Source organism: Vulpes lagopus, chromosome 2, assembly GCF_018345385.1.
Source record: "Vulpes lagopus strain Blue_001 chromosome 2, ASM1834538v1, whole genome shotgun sequence".
In the NCBI taxonomy this organism is placed as follows: Eukaryota; Metazoa; Chordata; class Mammalia; order Carnivora; family Canidae; genus Vulpes; species Vulpes lagopus.
Genome location: NC_054825.1, coordinates 31,409,545 through 31,427,107, shown reverse-complemented (window position 1 = coordinate 31,427,107; position 17,563 = coordinate 31,409,545). Strand labels below are relative to the sequence as shown.

The window sequence follows — 17,563 nt, the reverse complement described above, 5'->3', positions numbered from 1 at the left end:
GGCCTGATTGGTAAAGTCAGGTGCCTGGGAGAGCATGACAAGGTAGAATAAGGCCCCACTTTCCAGACAGAAGTAAGGTCTGAAAGTGTGGGAGGGATGCGAGCTTCCTCATGAGGAAAGAGTAGCTCCCAGACCAACCACTGGCTCCTAAGCTATAAGCCACCAGAGACTATATTTATTTATGTAGCAATAGATTTTTTTATCATATATGAACATGGAGTAGTGAGGAAGGCCCTGGTATTTATCAAGCCGCCAGCTGAAAAGAAATCTGGCTGTCGGCCAGTTTCCTTGGGTTTAATAAATCCAAAAGGCCATACAGTATTTTACAGTTTACAAAGCACTTTTTCATCATTTGAGTTTCATGTAGACAATTTTGGTGACCTATGTCACACATCCTCAGCTTAACTCTGGGCAATTCCATGTATCACTGCATATCTCCCCACATTTCTATTTAAGAGCTTTTTTTGAATCTGTAGTGACCATGGTGCCTGCACACAGACGCAGGCTGGATATACTGGAAAGTTAATGCCTGGAGGAGCATGGCAGGTCCTATTTTCCCAAACTGGCTGAGACAACACCCCCTATTCCACATGCTCTTTTAACAATATGATTTTGATACTCTTCCCATGGAGAGCTGGGTCTATATCCCTTCCTCTGCAATCTGCAAAGGCTTGTGACTATGGTGGAAATGAGAATACGCAGCTCCTGAAGCAAGGTCACATAAGGCAATATAGCTTCCATCTGGTTCTCTTGGGACGTGTGGACTTAGAATCAAGCAGCCATGCTGTGAGGAAGCCCAACTAGCCCACGTGGAGAGACCACATAGAGGAGCCACTTGTAGGTGTTCTGGCCAATAGTCCAACTGAGCTCTGGGCAACAGCCAGCCTCAAACCACCAGATCATCTGGGGGCTCCAGATGATTCCAGCCCCCCTCTCCCATCACCACCACCTGTAAATCTTCCCAGCAGAGGGTCAGACATTGCAGAGCAGAGACAAATCACCTCTGTGGTGCCCCTTCTAAATTCCTGATCTGGAGAATCACCAAAACAATAAAATGGCTGTTGTTCTATGACACTGAGTTTGGGTGGGTTTTTTGTTTTGTTTTGTTTTTTGTTTTTTGTTTTTTACATTGGAAACAAAAGAAGGAAGAGCAGACAATGAAAGATAGCAGCCTTTGGAGAAACGCTCCAGCCTCTCATTGTATGGGCAAGGAATTCTACAAGACTTTCTGGAAGCTGTGCAGGGGTCCTGGTGGGTGTAAGGCTCCATCAACAAAAGCACCTACTTCAGTTCACGTCCTTCATTGGATTTCCTCCTCCCTTGTTTTACTCTTCCCGCTTCATTGGGATCACCTTCCAAATGAACTATCTCCACACAAGTCCTTGTCCGAGGAATCCAGCTATAACTAGCTGCAGGTCACCCTACAAGGCAAGTAGTTTATTCCCATCCCCATTTTGCAGATGAGAAGATTAAGACATAGAGAGGCGAAATGACTTGCTCAAGGCCACAGAGGGAGTAAAAGGGATAAGGACCCAGGCCTTCTGGTGCTGAATCCAGCTAAAGAATCGTGGGTAAGAGCAAATGGGCAGGAGAAGCCCTCAGAAGCTTTGCAAAGGTTTCTTTCAAAAGCATGGTGGTTGCGAGGATGTCTTATAATTCACTGTCAATTGAACCCTTGGCCACACTTAGAGTATCAGATGAAAACCACACAGCAGAGCTGGCTGTGTACTGCTAGGCAGAGACCGTGCCCAGAAAGCCCAGTGTACCTTACCAGCCCCAGGCCAGGAGGACTGCACACATTCACTCCCAGTCCCCCAGCATCTGATTTGAAAAGCATCCCTTCTCACAGCATTAGGTAGATTGTTTATTAGTAAATTTAAATGTTATAGTTTAAAACTTGCTTCAAAGGTCCACATGGAGATGTCCTTTCACCAAGTTTCTAGAAAACCTGTTTGTAAAGAACCTAAATATATAGCCAGGCACTGTTTAAAGCACTTTACTAGGAATCATCCTCATTTATAAACAAGGACATTATGGCACAGAGAAATTAAGTATCTTGCCCAAGATCACACAGAATGTAAATGCAGAGGAAATGGTGAAATTCATAAATGGTAAAATGGTGAAAAATGGTTTTAAAAATGGTAAGAGTGGTGAAATGGTAAATAGTAAAATAGTAAATGGAGAAACACTTACTAATTTGGTCAGCCTCTGAGAGACCGAGTTGGAAGCACAGTTCACAGAATCACAGAACACAAAGTAGAAAGGATCCAGGAGCACAAATTCAAATGCCCTCCTGGTGTGAAGTGGGCACAAGGCAAGACCCCCAACGTGGGCCAAGAGAACCAGCTCCTTGGGCCTGTCAGTTTGCAACCCCAGCAAGTCTAATGACCTCATCCTGGAGATGAGAAACTGAGGCCCAAAGAGGAAGGGACTTGTCCAAGGTAACACAGCTCCAAGAGGCCAGGACCAGATCCCAAACTCTGCTCTCTAAACTGTGTCTGCAGCATAATGGAGGCTCCCACTCAAGAAGGGACAGGTGGTGGTGGTGGGGGGGGGGATGTTTTAGATTCAAAGCCCCGGAAGCCCTCCTTCTTGGCAGAGGAGTCAGGAAGTTAGGACTTGACTGGGATCAGATGAGAGGCTGCCCCTAAACATTTGGTTTAAATGTGGAACCAAGCAATGCAGTGTTCCCCCTGAGCTGAGAGGCATATCCTTCCTCAGTGCCTGGTGAACTGCTTTTTTTTTTTTTCTTTTAGGAAAGAAAGCTTTTCCTAATTCAGGGAATTTCCAGAAGCACTGACAGACTGAGATGTGACCTTTTCCCCAGGTCTCCCTTGCCATCGCCCTCTTCTGGCCAATCTTAGAATGAGCACAGCTTGAGGAGAGGCCAAGGCTACTGGAAGACCAAGGATGGCTGTGGAGCACGGAGGGGGCTGTAACCAATCTCCCGAGATTCTCTGCTCTCCAGCCCTCCCCACCCATCCCATCCTGTCTGCAGACTCACAGAACACGTGGGCCCTGGTTATCCGCATTTTCTACAAAATTATTGGAGAGAAATGAGGCCCCAAGGGGCAAGCCTGCCTTAGGGTTATTCCATAAGGCTGCCACTGGGAGGTGGGGGCCTCTCTCAGACAGACTCATGCCTCTTTCACCCAGATTTCCAGCATGCACACCAGCACCCAGCATACCAGAGGTGCTCAGTACAGTCTTGAACAAGCTGATGATGGCTTCTTGAGTCCAGACCCCCGATGCCCACATTAGATCCCAGAGGCCCCAACACACATCCAGTAGCGTCCAGGATCTGACAGTTTCAGGCGGTAGTTGATTCACCTCCTTACCCTCCACACCCCCCCCCCCCCATTTTCACAGCCTCAGCTTCTGTGTTTTTGGGGCAAGGCCGCCACCATTCCAACAGTGCTCTGGAGACCCTTCTCCCTGGTCATGAGCTGGGTCCCATGAGGAATTGAGATACCTCAGTCGGGACATGCTACCTGCTGATGTTTTCTCACATGACCCAGGAACCAACACTTCTGCCCACCTTCCTAACTCAGAAGCCCCACCAGGTACAGCAATAGGTGAGTACTCTGCAGGACGATTCCCGCAAGGGAAAAGCAGGCCCCTCAAGTCTGCTTTGAGCTTCAGCCTTCACAAGATTCTCGGGTCTCACGGCCTCTGGGGCCTCCGGCCTCCTAGTGACCTGGTCTTCGGCGGACTCGGCCCAGTTCTGGTCTGTGGGACCTCCAGCCTAGCCCACAGCCGCTGCTGTAACAATACAGGTCGTTACGGGACCATCTCGTTACTCCATTTGCAGAGGATTTCCCCACGCACCATGAGACCTCCTAGAATGACTGTCCCCAATTTAGAGACGAGGGGACGGAGGCTGCTAGGGGTCTCCAGGGGGTGAAGAAGTGGGGCCACGTGAGGGCGGCCGACCGCGGTCTGGGAGAGCAGCGGGCCGCGCTCCCCGCTCCCAGGGCTCAGGCCCGCCGCCGCCTCCCGGGAGCGCGGCGACCGCTCGCACCTCCGGGGCTCCGCGCCCGGCCCGGGGGCGCTGCCGCCGCGAGCGCTCGGGCTGGAGGCCACGCCCCTCGGGACGCGCGAGCCGCTGGTGGCTCCGGGAACCGAGCGGCGGCGCCGGGGCCGAGAGCGCCGCTTCCTGAGGGATTACAGCACCTGCCGGCTTCCATCTCCGCGACCCCAGGCCCGGGCCGCGCCGAGGGGGCCACGGGGAAGTTTGCGGCCCCTCGGGGCACGCGCGTTCTCCCTCGGCTCCCACTTTCCCCGTCCCCGCTGTGCAGCTCTTCGGGTTTCGTTCTTCTCTTCCCTGGAGCACGCACGAGACCTCGGGAAACTTTGCGCACAACTTGCAAACGCCCGGAACGCGCGCGGGCCCGGGGCTCCGTCGAGCCGGGGAGGGGCGCGCCCAGTCCCGCACCTGGACGTCGGGCGGCCCGGCGCCCCGGCTCCTCGGCTGCGGGCGCGCTCCCGACGCCGCCCCCGGGGCGCTCCGCAGGCCTGCGCCCGGGACGTCCCAGCCGGAGCGGCATTGTCTTCCCGGGGAGCCGGGGGACCTCGGGGGAGGGCAGGGAGGGGAGGGGGGGCGGCCCGGCCCGCAGACGGCCGCGCGGGCTAGCCCACCGCTCATCTGCATTTCAAAGGCAAACTTCTGCCGGACTTCCCCGGCCGCCGCGGCGGCGGCACCTACCGGCTTTGCACGGGTCGTGGTAGTGCTCCAGCTGCGGCTCCGCGCCGTCCTCGCCTTCCAGCGCCGAGGAGTCCCGGGCGGCCTCCGAGCGCTCCGCGAGCCCCCCCGCGCCGCGGGGCAGCGGCGGCGGCGGCAGCAGCAGCAGCAGCAGCAGCGACAGCAGCAGAGGCCCCGGGGCCCCGAGAGCAGCTGCCCCGGGCATGGTTGCGAGGCGCCGACGGAGACCGCGGGAGTCGCGCGCGCGCGCGGAAAGCTCGGCTCGGGCCAGGGGCCGTGCGCCCGGGAGGTCGGCGGCGGCGGGGCGCAGCGATCAGACACGGCTGCCCGGCATGGCTCGGGCGCGGAGCGAGCAGGGCCGGCGGCCGGGGCCGCGTCGGGGCGCCCGGGGAGCCGCCGCTCGGAGCTCCTTGCCCGGCGGCCGAGGCTGCGGCGGCTGCGACTGTGGCGGTGGTGGCGGCGGTGGGAGCAGCGGCCGCCCCGCCCCTCCGCCGGGCTGGACCACACAGGCCTCGCCAGGGGCCCGGGGCAGCCAATCACTCGGGCGCCCGAGGCGAGGCCCCTCCTCTTCCCGGCACCTCCGCAACTTCGGAGGAAGCGGAGCGAGGTGAAGATGCTGTAGGCAAGGACCCGGGCCCCCCGCCCCCCGGCCCCGCGGCCCCCCCGGCCCCCGAGACGCTGCTCCTGAAGACCAAGGCCGGACTTCCCGCCTGGTTTCACTCGCGTAAGTCACTTTACAACTCCCGGACGCACACGTGGCGGCTGCGAGCTCAGGGCCAGGAGCCCCCTGGGAGCGGTGGGCGTCGTCACCACTGGCTCTGCTTTCGGACAGTCATTTCTCCGTAGGAACGAAGTTAATCTCGCTGGTAGCTTTCAACTCGTAAAAACCAAAGATGACGATTCTCCCAGCTTTCTCAACATCCCTCGTCCAGCCATGAAGGACGCTGGCTGCAGCACCCACCTCACCAAACGTAGTGGCTGCTGATATGGGTGCCTTAGGGGAAGAATTATTTAAAATGACAGATTTCCCCTCTCGGTGACCCTACCCTTCAGCAAAACTGTTTAAGATGCTTCGTACTGGCAAAAAAAAGATTGACAAATGAACAGCTGTACGTGCTATTTGTGTTAAACTACAGGCATGTTTTTATTAAATAAGCCACTTACCATTAACTTGATGGAATAAAAATGACCAATTTCTGAAGCCTGGTTATTTTTTTGCCAATTAAAAACATATGCCCAAATAATTTAGAATAATCAAGAGATATTTGAAACCCACTCCCACGTTGTACCTTAAATGTAAAAATTGTCATAACTGAGCCATTTTGACTTAGAGACATAAAAAGTACTATTACCATGAGGCATTTCAAAGACCTTTTTATGCAAGCAAAATTGCCCTAATCAAGAAGTAAACCATACCAATGTGTGGAGATTTTTCAGCATCACACCCAGTAGAATCTCTTTTTCGTTTAAACTGCAAGCAAAAAATGAACTAAACTTCCTTTTGGGTTTCCACATGATTTCACAGCCACTAATGACAAAATAGCTGACAGAGAGCCCAGGGCTGGGCTTTATATGCAGGAGTCAAATTTCTTGCATTAGGATAGTCCATCTTATTATGATAATCTGCCTTACCTATTAACTAGGTAACAAGTCCTTCAAACCAGTAAAGACTTACAACTTAACCACTGAAGGTGACTATTGGGTATTTTGTCTTTATCTTAAGAAATCCAAGTTGACCCTGTTTCATCATCAAATGGGCACATACAGAATGGAGACAGGTTGGAAAAGATCTGATTTGGAACTCGTGAGAGGAAGAAATTTGGGCGGGATAGATACCACCAAATGGCAGGGAAGAGGCCAAGTGGCTGTTAAAACAGGCATGAGGTGTGGGAAGGGGTTGAACGCCATTTCTGCCTGAATGCTGGAAGGAGTCAAACCCAACGCCAGAGTTCCCTGCATTCAATCCAGTGAAGGTCACCACCTGTCAGTAGACAAGTCCACAAAGTCAACATCTAAAAAAGCCTAACAAACTTCTGTGACACTTCCAGGTCTCCAGATGGCACTAGGCAAACAGCCAACTGGCTTCCTCATTAGCAGGGAATTCCTCTGGAAAGTAGGACAATTATTACAGGAGACTTCTTATACAAGCCTTGAGGTTGTGAGCTTTTATTGCCTCTAATCCCCACCTGGTGAGTAGCTGCCAGGTCTTCTCACCAACACTCTTTGTCCAAGTATTTTGAAGACAGTGGTGCTCCTGAGTGAGCAAGCTGCACAGTTTTATGTCAGAAGTATTGTTTTGATGCTACTTGGGCTATCAACCAACAAATACCAACAAAACATTTGGATCACAGTATTGAGAGGTTAGATAGGAACTGAAAAGGGATGATTAATCATTTTTATGTGTTTTTTTTTTAAGATTTTATTTATTCATGAGAGACGCAGAGAGAGAGGCAGAGGCATAGACAGAGAGAGAAGCAGGCTTCCTGTGGGGGAGCCCGATATGGGACTTGATCCCAGCATCCCGGGATCACATCCTGAGCTGAAGGCAGATGCTCAACCACTGAGCCACCCATGCGTCCCATCACTTTTTATCAGTTCTATAGTTCCATAGTTCCTGATTTCACACTTTTATATATTAAACTCTATTCTGCGTTTACATAATTTTTAAAATACATGTATTTTAAATTTACGTCCCATGGGAAAACTAGAGGTAGATTTAGAATCAGTCTTTATGCTTGCAAGCTGCTCAGCTTAGTTCCATTGCATTCGTAATTATTCATAATTTTTGTAGGTTTCCTCCCCCATAGCTCATGGTCCTGTGGAAAATCTGCAAGTGGATACAACCTTTGCCCCCTGTTTAGTCAGATATCTATCTTCCACCTAACTCATTCCATCACTTTCCATATACCCAGAGCAGCCCGGTTCTCTTGCAGCAGCTTTCGAACCCCTCCACTACCCCTAGTTTTCTCAACTACACCACACATGGCACTTTCTCATTCTGCCATTCCAGGGCACTACACATCATCACCCTCTCCTCTGAGGTAGGGAGAAGAACCTCTGGAATAGAGCAGGAACTCTCATCTGCTGGTTCATTCCTTTGTTTACAATATTGACCACTGAGAAGGCACTTTGAGTTCTTTGGAAGTTCTTAAAAATAACTTAAATTACAATTTTTAGCAGCTATTTAAAACTCCTTGTAACTCTTCTTCTCCAAAACTTTTATCCAAGCTCCTCAGACACACCGGACCTTACCATCCACCTTTCATACTTCCAGCCCCAGCTCCTTCCACCTCTGTCTGTGCTCTACTCTTGTTGCATTAAAGACTTGCAATTACCCTAATAGAGCCTTGCTGCTTCAAACCTGCGGGTGTCTGCTGGGGACAACTTGATAACCACACAGCCTGCATCCTCATGCCAACACCTATTATAATAGCTTACCACACTTTGGACACTTACCTATATATATATGTCTGTCCTACCCTACTGGTCTATAATCAACTCCAACTTGGAACCACCTTCCATATTTCATTCTAGACCCTCCCTTCCCGTTAAAGACCTTCAAAGATTAAGTCCCATAATCTTAGCGGCTTAGACTGAGCCACTAAGAATAACCATGACATTGGCTAGTTAAAATAACTTCCATCAACTTCTCCCTACAACCATCTCCTTCCACTTTGTAAATTTGAAACTTTCATCAAAGTTTTTTGCATGTTTTATTTAAACATGCAAAGCTTTGAAAATAATTTATTTGTAGAGTATATTACCAACGACTCCACATGTCCCACTGGGGGCACATTCCCCCTTTTACTAATGTTAAACTGTAGATGAACAGTTTAATAAAATAGTTCTCATTTTGAAATCCAGAAACTGGCTGTATAAGAGTCTTTTCCAACCACACAAAAAGTGTTCATTAGAGATCAAAAGTAATCCAAATTTCTACTAACTTAAAACTACTTGACCAAAAGGAATTGTCAAGTATAGGTATGGAGGCAGCTAATAAAATCAGGGGAAGAAAAGAACTAAAGAACATTGACAAGGATTTAAATAACTAGTTAAAACTGGAAATGAAAAACAGAAGTACCATTAGACCTGAAGGAATTAACTACTGATATTGATGTACAATAAAAATAACCCTTTCATTGGTATAGAACACTCATTTTCAATGTGATCTTTACCTGTATTATCTGCTCCCCAGGCTGGAGAGGTGATATCCCCATTTTACAGTGACAATGGTCAAGAGGACTCTAATCTACTCAATACTTCTGGCCTAACATAGTACTCTTTGGCTGCTGTAGTTCTTTTCTCTAATACCTACTGATCTACGTTATCAGCTTCACAGAATGGTTGTGAATACCGCTTATATAATACTGCTTTGACTAGACAACATATTGTCAATCAGAATGACAGGCATGGGAGGTAGTGGGGTTTGAGCATAGAAGTCAAAAGAAGTGATAAGTCAATAGAAGTCAAAAGAATCATAATAAAAGAGAAAAATAATTTTGTAAATTATTTTTACCATTATTATACCATTCTTGCACCTTTCTGTGTGTGTGTGTGTGTGTGTATATTTTTTTTTTTTCCAAAATAAGAAATAGGGGGGTAAAAGTAAAATCTTAGATTTTAAAGCCTTCATTTCAGGGGTCAGCAAACTGTAGCCCATTGGCTGTTTTTGTTGTCATATTGGAAAGTAGCCATGCTCACTGGTTTATGTACTATCTACTATGGCTGTTGTGCTACAGCGGTAGAGTAATTGTATCTGGCTCTCAAAGCCTCAAATATTTCCTATCTACCCTTTACAGCAAGTTTGCAGATTCCTGTTTTACTGTGGAAGGCTATTGGTAATCTCTTCATATGCATACCAATAATAATGGGTTATCCCTTATGCCTGGTTCACTTGTTTCAAAAAGGAAAGAAATAAAGCATCCAAGGAAAGTACATTTAACTTTTTATTATTTTAAAAATCCAATTTCGGTTAGATTAACAGACTAGATTAGAACCTCAAATGTATTTGATACAGTATACACTGGATATCTATTACTAAAAAGCCAGTTGGAACATGACCTACACAAACCAAAGGTGTGTACAAAATGGAATTATCAAGCAGTAACTGTTTTCTTCCAACTGATACCGACTGCCCGGGCTCTGTGGGGACTTAAAGGTTCAAATTTGACACTGATGAAAAGCCCGACTGGGACTGCTTTTCCATGTATACTCTCTTGTCCTTCCAAACACAATTCCATGTTATTTGTTCCTTGCCTTCAGATCTTACTTGTAACATTTCTAATGTTCAAATGACCTAAAGTGAGGAACTGGGGTAAACACACAAAGTTCTGCCTTGTCCATCAATCATCTGCACACCTAGTTCACTAATACTCACATGTGAGCAGCTTTCACACCAGTTTGTTTCCATTTCCTGATACAGCAAAATAACTTAATTTTTGCTTTTTTCTCTGCACGATTCCACCTACAGCTCCAATAAGAATGTCAACTCAGACGGCTTTCAGAAAAGGCTCATAAGAGAGAAATAGTTATTCCTCATACTGAATTTAAGTCTTATAAATTTCTGCAGTTTTATGTTCACTTTTTGATCTACCCTACCTCTAAATCTAGTCTCTTTCTGTACACACTTCCAAACAATCTTTATAAATTTTCACTGCTCTGATCTCTTTAACATCTTGATTGCTAAAATATAGCTTCATAACCATGGAATTTTTATGAAGGCATAAAACATTAATGAATACTTGCATTTTCATACGTCACTGCTATTACATGTTCCAGTAAATCAATATACTGAAGCCCTAAGACACACTGAAATCTAAACTTAAAACCCAGATGGAACTGCAGTGTATAGGTTACAAATAGGCTTTTCTTTCTCAGAATTTATATACAGAAGCCCTTCAGTATGTAGCTTTTCCTGAACAAATTACATTAATACATTTATTTTCTTTTTTACATTTGTAAAAATTCAAGGAAATCTTAAAGGAAGATTATTTGCAAGACATAGGGCATAAGGTGGTCTGTAAACATTTCGGAAACAAAAGCTTTAACAAACGGAATACAATCTGTGGATAAACCCTAAATAAGTGGATTTTGGAAGAACTGGAATTTGCAGCAACCGCCTTTATAAAGAGATCCGTCCACTGTCAATGGAAAACACCCAATCATATGATTCACCAGGTTCAGATATCACCACAGTACAATGAATTCTAAGAGGATGGGGCTTGATTTGTGGTCAAACTCAGCACAAATCAGGAGCCCAACATGATACACCAAAGAATGCTTTACCATACTTCCAGCCGTTCCATTTCCACTTTATCCTACCCTTGTACTAGGACAAATGAATAATTATGTCAATTAGTAGTATAGATAAATTTCAGGAGAAGCATGCTTACAGATGCAAGGAGAAAGTTTATCTTTAGTTTTAGATAGTGTTCAAAGCATCAGTTGATAAGTTGAGCAAATAATGTTAACATATGAAAAGACAGATAAACAGCATTAATGGAGTGGAAGAACCTCACCCTTTGGTTAACTTAAGTCATATTTTATTTTATTACTCTATAACCCAGAGCTAGGGAGCTAAACTGTTTATGGATTACATCTTCTTCAAAGACACAGACATAGCCAGCACCTACATAAAGGTAGAAACCAATATTTCCAAAGGACTTTCAAGGCAATTTATATTCATTTTAATGATAATATATCTGGAAATTAGAACGCTTTTTTTTTTTTTTTACCTGAAGATTCCCAAGGACTTGAAATCTATTTAGTAAAAAGAACTGGTTGACCTGAAAGTAGCTAAAGCAGTCATTTTTTAAAACCCTACATCTTACCTGCAAGATTCATGAGAAATAGATGTCATTTTACTAAGATAAAAGCTTGTTGTCCAATTTATACTCCATCAGATAGACGATATGGTGTTGTAAGTACTTTACATGTGGTTAAAGAGTTATATTACATAAACCATTAAATATTGGCATTCAGTTTCCTTTCTTGTAAGATCTTAAAGCCAGGTGAGAAGAGAAAATGGAAGAGCCAGTAGACTGCATTTAATATAACATTTTGGCTTGAGAAAGGATTTACTACAGCTTCTGATCAAACTCCTGTTTGTTTATGTCAGCCATATTTAAGTGGTAAGAAACCAAACTTTTCACTCTTTATAGTCCTTACATATCACATTATAGGATGCAGAGTCAATTTATAGAAACATTTTGTAATGAAAACATGTTATGAACTATAAATGGCATGAGTTTCACATTGAAGTTTAAATACAGCGGTTTTGAGTCTTTCTAAAAATACCAATATACAGTATTGTTTTAGGTGGTCATTTGCATAGCAAACTATTAAACTAGAAACTCAATGGTTCTAGGAAAACTTCACATTATGGATAGTTCCAGAAAGATGTATTCAAAATTAAATCACTTCTCTTAGAAAACTGTAACCTTTATTTGCTCATCCATTAGTAAATAAGCTAGCCGCTTTTACCCCATCCCCCCTTTACATGGTACACCAAACTGAAGAGATTCTGTGCCACAATCTAATTCGAAGGGCTTACCATTTACTTTGTGACTATACTGGATAATCTAGATGTAAGGAAGTTTGGGGATTTTAAAGTGTGGGTCTCCTGTATTAGAAAAGCATAGTTTACAGTATATTTTAAAAACTGCATTCAGTAATAACTGCCTTTTGAAAAGATTATCTTCAAATTGCAAACACATCTATTTTCACAAAACAATTTGGTCAGGAAAGTTTATTTTAACATTCTAAAGCAGTAATGCTTTAGATGTTACTTAAGTGCCCCAGACAGGATTAACAAAATTAAATGTTTCTAAATTACAAATTTAGCTCCTGTAGGAGCCTCAGAAATTAAACAGAAGAAAACAATCCCCCCTCCCAAAGGAAGTATGACACACACATTTTGAAGAAATCCCAATGTTTCATGCAGTGGTAGGCAAGATGTAAAAAGCCACCCAAATTCACACATTTCTACACCAATCATCATCAGAAAAAAGTCCTCCGTAGTCAATCTGTACATCCAAATGCATTTGAGAATCTACACCTACATTACATTATTTAATGTTATGTACATTTATTACCCACCCCCCCTTGTTTTTAATAATTTCTTATGTAAAACCTTCATTCAAACCCAAAAAAGATGTAAGACTAACCTGGGGGAAGGAAAAAGATAATCACTTTAGACATTCAGTTAAAATGTAGTTTATCTAAATCTCAAAATGTTTAATAAAAACAAATATCTTCTCCATTTAACACTTTGCTTTCTAACTGTACAGTAAATTGCATTGTAGAGAGTACACCTCTATCTTCAGACTGTATCTTCTTTGGATGGAATTAAGATAGAACTGAATAGTTTTAAGATAAATAAATGGGAAGCTGGTCCAACTAAGATGACAGCAGATATATTACATGCAGGATTTAATATTTTTTAATTCTCTCTTCAAAAAAAAAAAAAAAAAAAGGATGCAGTTCGATTGGGGGGGAAAAAGTCAAAAAGAACCCAGATTCAATATATAAAAATGTCCCATAATAGGTTGACGATGGCAGTAAAAATAAGAGAAAAGAGTAATCTTTCTGGAACATCATTTTTCAATAACGTAGAAACACTAAGTGCCAGGAAGATTCTATTCATGTAATTTTAGCATCCAAGTTTCCCTCTATTTATTTTATTGGAACAAATGCTTTAAATAAACTATTTGTCCTCTTCACTGAAGAGAGCTGGTCTATTTCATCTTTAATAAGCTAGTTTTGGGGAAGATTAGCCATGTACTGTAGTAATGCCTACTGCATAAAATCCAAGCATTTGCTGTGAACAGTTGGAGAAAGCAGTCAGTAAGAACCTAGGATCAGTGGAAATAGATGTTACTTTAAGCCATCCAGGAAAGAGAGACCCACAGAGTACCCGTGTGAAAGCCCAAATCTCTTCTTGCGCTTTTTTTTTCTTTGCTGTGCAAGTTCCACCCCTATGAAAGAGAAACTGATCCGAAGTTCCAGGTTTTCTTGGGTCTCTAGTCAATTTTCACATTAGTATAGATTTTTCGGACAAAGGCACTTGTTCCCATGTAACCAATTGCTCCTGCAAAGATAAAATAAGATGTTGTGAAACAAATACATACAGGGTAGTATCCCATTTACAAACACTAAATGCTCTCTGCTCTGGAAAGCTATTCTTTTTTTCAAGATAACATCTTTTTTGTTAGCATTTGCTCTGAACTTATTAGAATCGTATCATTTGTTATGCAAATCACCTATTATTATCATAATATGATTATTATTATATCACAGATGTGATATTTTTAGAATTAAATATCAGTTATTACATGTATAATAACTATATGAATTAAAATACATCACTTACAAAGCAAGAATAATTTGATAATGACAAAAATGTGCTAAATGAAAAAAACATGTCTTTTTAAAACTTAAATATAAATTTTTCTAGGTCATTTAAACCATTTTAACATGTTCCCCAAATCATCTGATACCTAATGGAAGTAAGAAGTGATGGGATTCTCTCAGAAAAAGACTGAGAACCATGGCCCAATAGCATTTGAAGCTCTAAAGAGGTATTTTCTGATGGCGTTTTTATCTTAAAATTATAGAAGCTCTGTGGTTGGTAAAAAGAAATATATATTTGAAGAAGTAGATGAGAGAGACAGGTAAGTAGTGAAATGTTTTTTAATATTAGCTTCAAATGAGGCTCAAAACACCAGAAAGCAAAGGATTTGTCTGTTTTGTTAGTTATCTACCTCCTATACCTTAAGAGTACATGGCACATGATAAGGTACTCAATAAATATTTATTGAATGAATGAATGGGATAGCTCTTTACTGCAAACTATACTTAGGTATCCTCAGAACAAGACAGCTAGTCAATCAAATCAGAGAGAAGATTCTCCACTGCAATTAGAAATTTACCATCCAAGCCTTCCTTAAGTTAATAATGATACACACACAAACACATACATACACATAGACCCCTAATTAGTCACCTTTGAACTAACTTCTTTTCACCCACTGGTGACTATATGGAAAGAAAGAAGTCTATTTTGCGTTTCCTATATATAAACTGTACCTCAAGGTAACTACATAGATGATGAAAAGAATTTTCTTCTTATAGAAGAGCCCCAGCTAATAAATATAAAAGGAACAACAAAATTAGAATAACCAACAATGTGTTATATGATCTAGGCAGTAATTATCAATGGCTGCTAACTTCACAGTTAGAACCAGTGCCTCCCGATAAGTTTACAAACCCTTATTTAAGTACTGTTGAACAAGTATTCCTGAATATGATCATCAGGCCTATAGCTCTAACTACCCCTTTACAGGAACTACGGGGAGAAATACATGGAGAAACACTAAATGATACCTCAGCAAAATTCAGAGCGTGGAGAACTCTATAGAAATTAAACAAAAACTCAAGTTTCTTAAATACATTGCAAGAGAAAAGAGAGAACATCAGTAGATTAAAAAAACCCTAAGAAACATTTTAACCAGAGGGCTGGGTGGCTCAGTGGGTTAAGCATCCGGCTCTTAATCTCAACTCAGGTCTTGATCTCAGGATTCTGAGTTCAAGCCCCATGTTGGACTCCACAGTGGGTATGGAGCCTACTTAAAACAAACATTTTAACCAAGCAATGCATGGACCTTAGCTAGATACTGATGCAAACAAACTGTATTTTAAAAAAGGCATGGAGATGGGTGGGATAAATGTGAATACTAACAAAATATTTGAGCATATGAAGGAATTATATATGTGTATATACTAAAATTATATAATATTATAAAACTACATATTATATAACTAAGTATATACTTATAGTTATTATATGTACACACACATATATATGTACTAAAATATTTACAGTTAAAAATGACATGAAGTCCGAGATTCAGATCAGAATAAAAAGGGGGATAAGGTGGCATTATGAGTAAGACAAGATTGGCCAAGAGTTGATAATTTCTGACTCAGAGACTCAATATACACACATATTTTTCATTATACATACACACACATAAAAATAATAAAAATAATTCTTTTCATATATATTTGAAAATTTCCCATAAATACTGAAAGTATTCTTAAAACCCACCAAGCAACAAAGCAAACCTATTTCCAATTATTTTTCCAATTAATAGATATTTATTATAATATGAGGTATTATATTACAAGTATACTTGGAAATAGTGATAATTCATTCTGAAATAATTATAAAAGTCCTTACAAAGTAAGGAAAAAAACCACTCAATTTGTAAATATAAACCTGAATTTTTAAAACATAAAAAAAGAAAAAATCTATGAAATTTTAACTAGAATCAAAAATTTAACTGGCCTAATATCACACCAGTCTAATAACCAAATCTAATATTCTAGACTTATAAACCGTTGTTCCCCTCTGAGCAGAGACATGCTTAAAAGCAAAACAGTGTTGACCTAGAGAATCATTTTTCCTAATCTTATGAGTATCTCAAGAATAAGCATATAAAAATATGACTTTATAAAAAGGAATATACTAAATACGCTCTCTAGAAATGTAAATGTCTTGAGAATAATACAGATACACTTTCAAACTTAATTTCCTTACTACTAAAATGCTATGATCAGAATGTGAAAGCTATAACAATCTAATTATTTCCACCTTAACACACTTCTTTTTCCTACATTAAAAAAACAGTAATTTTTTCTTTCAATTGTGGACTTTAAAAAAGCATTTTAGCAATATAACCTGATTAGCATGTACAATTTTTGTATTATGATGACATTTTAATCAGTTCATCTGAACTGTTTCCTCTCCCTCAGCCCCGCCAAAATAGATTAGCTCCAAAGGCACATACACCCATTAAAGAATAAATGCTGGGACACTGCCAGAACAGCAGGGAACTGTAGATGTGCCAAGATTTTCAGGCAGCAAGATGAAATTTCAACAGGAAAAGCACTAAAAAAACTAGCTAAATTCATTCCATTTTCTTTGTAAATGTCAAGATATTATGTCTCTAGGTCTTCCTAAGATCACATATTGAGTCAAGAAAAAAAAATTTAACCCTCTGCATAATCTCATGATTCTACACATCGCTGAATGCTGGTGATAATCAAGAAAGACCTCAGATTAAATAAAGAGGAGTTCAAGGAGCAACATTCTGAAGGAAGGCAGGCTAATAATAATACTAAAGGAAACTTCTGATTGCCTAGAGATACACAAGGATGTTCCTGTGTAATACAAATCTAGTTTTAACCTGCAGATCCTAGTCCTCTTTTCCTCAAAGTTCGTTAACAAATTAAGTATTGCAGGGAAAGGCTATCACAGTAGCTATAAATAAAATATGCAGTCATAATACAGAGAACTGTCTCTCCTTATAGCTTGTGGAATTAATTTTATTACTTTACAGTCAATGTGATCTGTGTGTGTATGTGCACACATGATCATGTACTTGGTATATATAAATGGAACAGATTTGAACTGACATAAAGCACTTACTTTATTTTAAGGTGTACAACATAATGATTTGATATGGGTACATATTGTGAAATGACCACCATAATAAATTTAATTAACATCCATCACTTTCATACAGTTATGGTTTTCTTTTCTTGTGATGAGAACTTTTCAGATCTAATCTCTTAGCAACTTTCAAATATACAATATTGTTAACTATAGTTACTGAGCATGCCTAGAACTTAAATCATCTGATAATTGGAAGTTTGTAACTTTTGACCACCTTCACTCATTTTGTCCACACTCCTAATCTCCCCTCCTCTGGTAACCATTAATCTATGGAACGGATATGCTCTTCTGATGGAGGGAAAAAGCAATTGTGGTACCTCAGAGGTCCACAAGTGCCATACCAG

At 42.0% G+C, this 17,563-nt stretch overlaps 2 protein-coding genes across 3 annotated transcripts in view; both read right to left on the bottom strand.

The window, feature by feature from the left end:
- Window positions 1–5,321, bottom strand: part of TLL2 (tolloid like 2) — a 122,172-nt gene extending 116,851 nt beyond the window's left edge. Inside the window, exon 1 of the mRNA XM_041732545.1 lies at window positions 4,706–5,321. Coding sequence (XP_041588479.1) covers window positions 4,706–4,907 — 202 coding nt within the window. The 5' untranslated portion in view covers window positions 4,908–5,321. The remainder of the gene's footprint in view (window positions 1–4,705) is intronic.
- Window positions 5,322–9,635: 4,314 nt separating this feature from the next.
- The window catches only part of TM9SF3 (transmembrane 9 superfamily member 3), a 67,907-nt gene continuing 59,979 nt past the window's right edge, over window positions 9,636–17,563 (bottom strand). For both annotated transcript variants that reach the window (XM_041729693.1, XM_041729699.1), the window contains one exon: window positions 9,636–13,790. In XM_041729693.1, the coding sequence (XP_041585627.1) occupies window positions 13,723–13,790 (68 nt within the window). In that variant the 3' untranslated portion in view covers window positions 9,636–13,722. The remainder of the gene's footprint in view (window positions 13,791–17,563) is intronic.